Source organism: Opisthorchis viverrini (genome assembly GCF_000715545.1).
Source record: "Opisthorchis viverrini unplaced genomic scaffold opera_v5_191, whole genome shotgun sequence".
NCBI classification, from domain to species: domain Eukaryota; kingdom Metazoa; phylum Platyhelminthes; class Trematoda; order Opisthorchiida; family Opisthorchiidae; genus Opisthorchis; species Opisthorchis viverrini.
Window position 1 is genome coordinate 716,708 of NW_008751847.1, and position 612 is coordinate 717,319.

General features: G+C 47.7%; 1 protein-coding gene across 1 annotated transcript in view; it reads right to left on the reverse strand.

Moving 5' to 3' along the window:
• T265_07885 (hypothetical protein) overlaps window positions 1-384 on the reverse strand; it is a gene marked incomplete at both ends in the record, with an annotated part of 50,815 nt that extends 50,431 nt beyond the window's left edge. The window contains one exon of the mRNA XM_009173535.1: window positions 147-384. Coding sequence (XP_009171799.1) covers window positions 147-384 — 238 coding nt within the window. The remainder of the gene's footprint in view (window positions 1-146) is intronic.
• Window positions 385-612: the final 228 nt, after the last annotated feature.

A 612-nucleotide genomic window follows, 5' to 3' on the forward strand; every position in this document is an offset into this window, starting at 1 on the left:
GACTTCAAAAGTGCAAAGCAAGGGAGCAAACAGGCTCCAACGTGCGACAGTCACACGTGCAAAATCAGATACAAATGGCCGGATGATCTCAAGGCCAAATGGGTGAAGTGGTAAGGACAAACAAACGTCAGTTAATATATACACACTAAACACAAAAATGGGGCGGGGGTTACAAATGGGGGCATAATAAACGTGGCGAATTTCATTGTCAACATAACGGATGGTACAACCGGTATCAATGAGGAAACTCAAGGATGTGGAGCGGTCATATACGAAGAACAGGCGACAGGTATAGGAGCCGGATGCTGTGGTCGCCATTACTGGCCGGCCATGAAGTTTCCCGAATTCGAAGTCTTTGTGGAGAAGGTGCCAGGTCTGGTGCATCGGATAGCGCGGTCGCCGAAGCAACGGTGGTAGTAGCACCAGCCAGGTTGGTCACTGTGCTTGGGAGCACGACTGTGGGATCGAGATTTAGATCGCCTATGTCGTGGAGGGCGACCTATGAGTTTTGTGACTTTATTCACTTGTAGGGATAACTCAGAAAATTGAGCATTAATTGCATTGAAGCCGAATTTTAGGTTATATTGCGAAGTGGATTGCTGCTGAACGTTA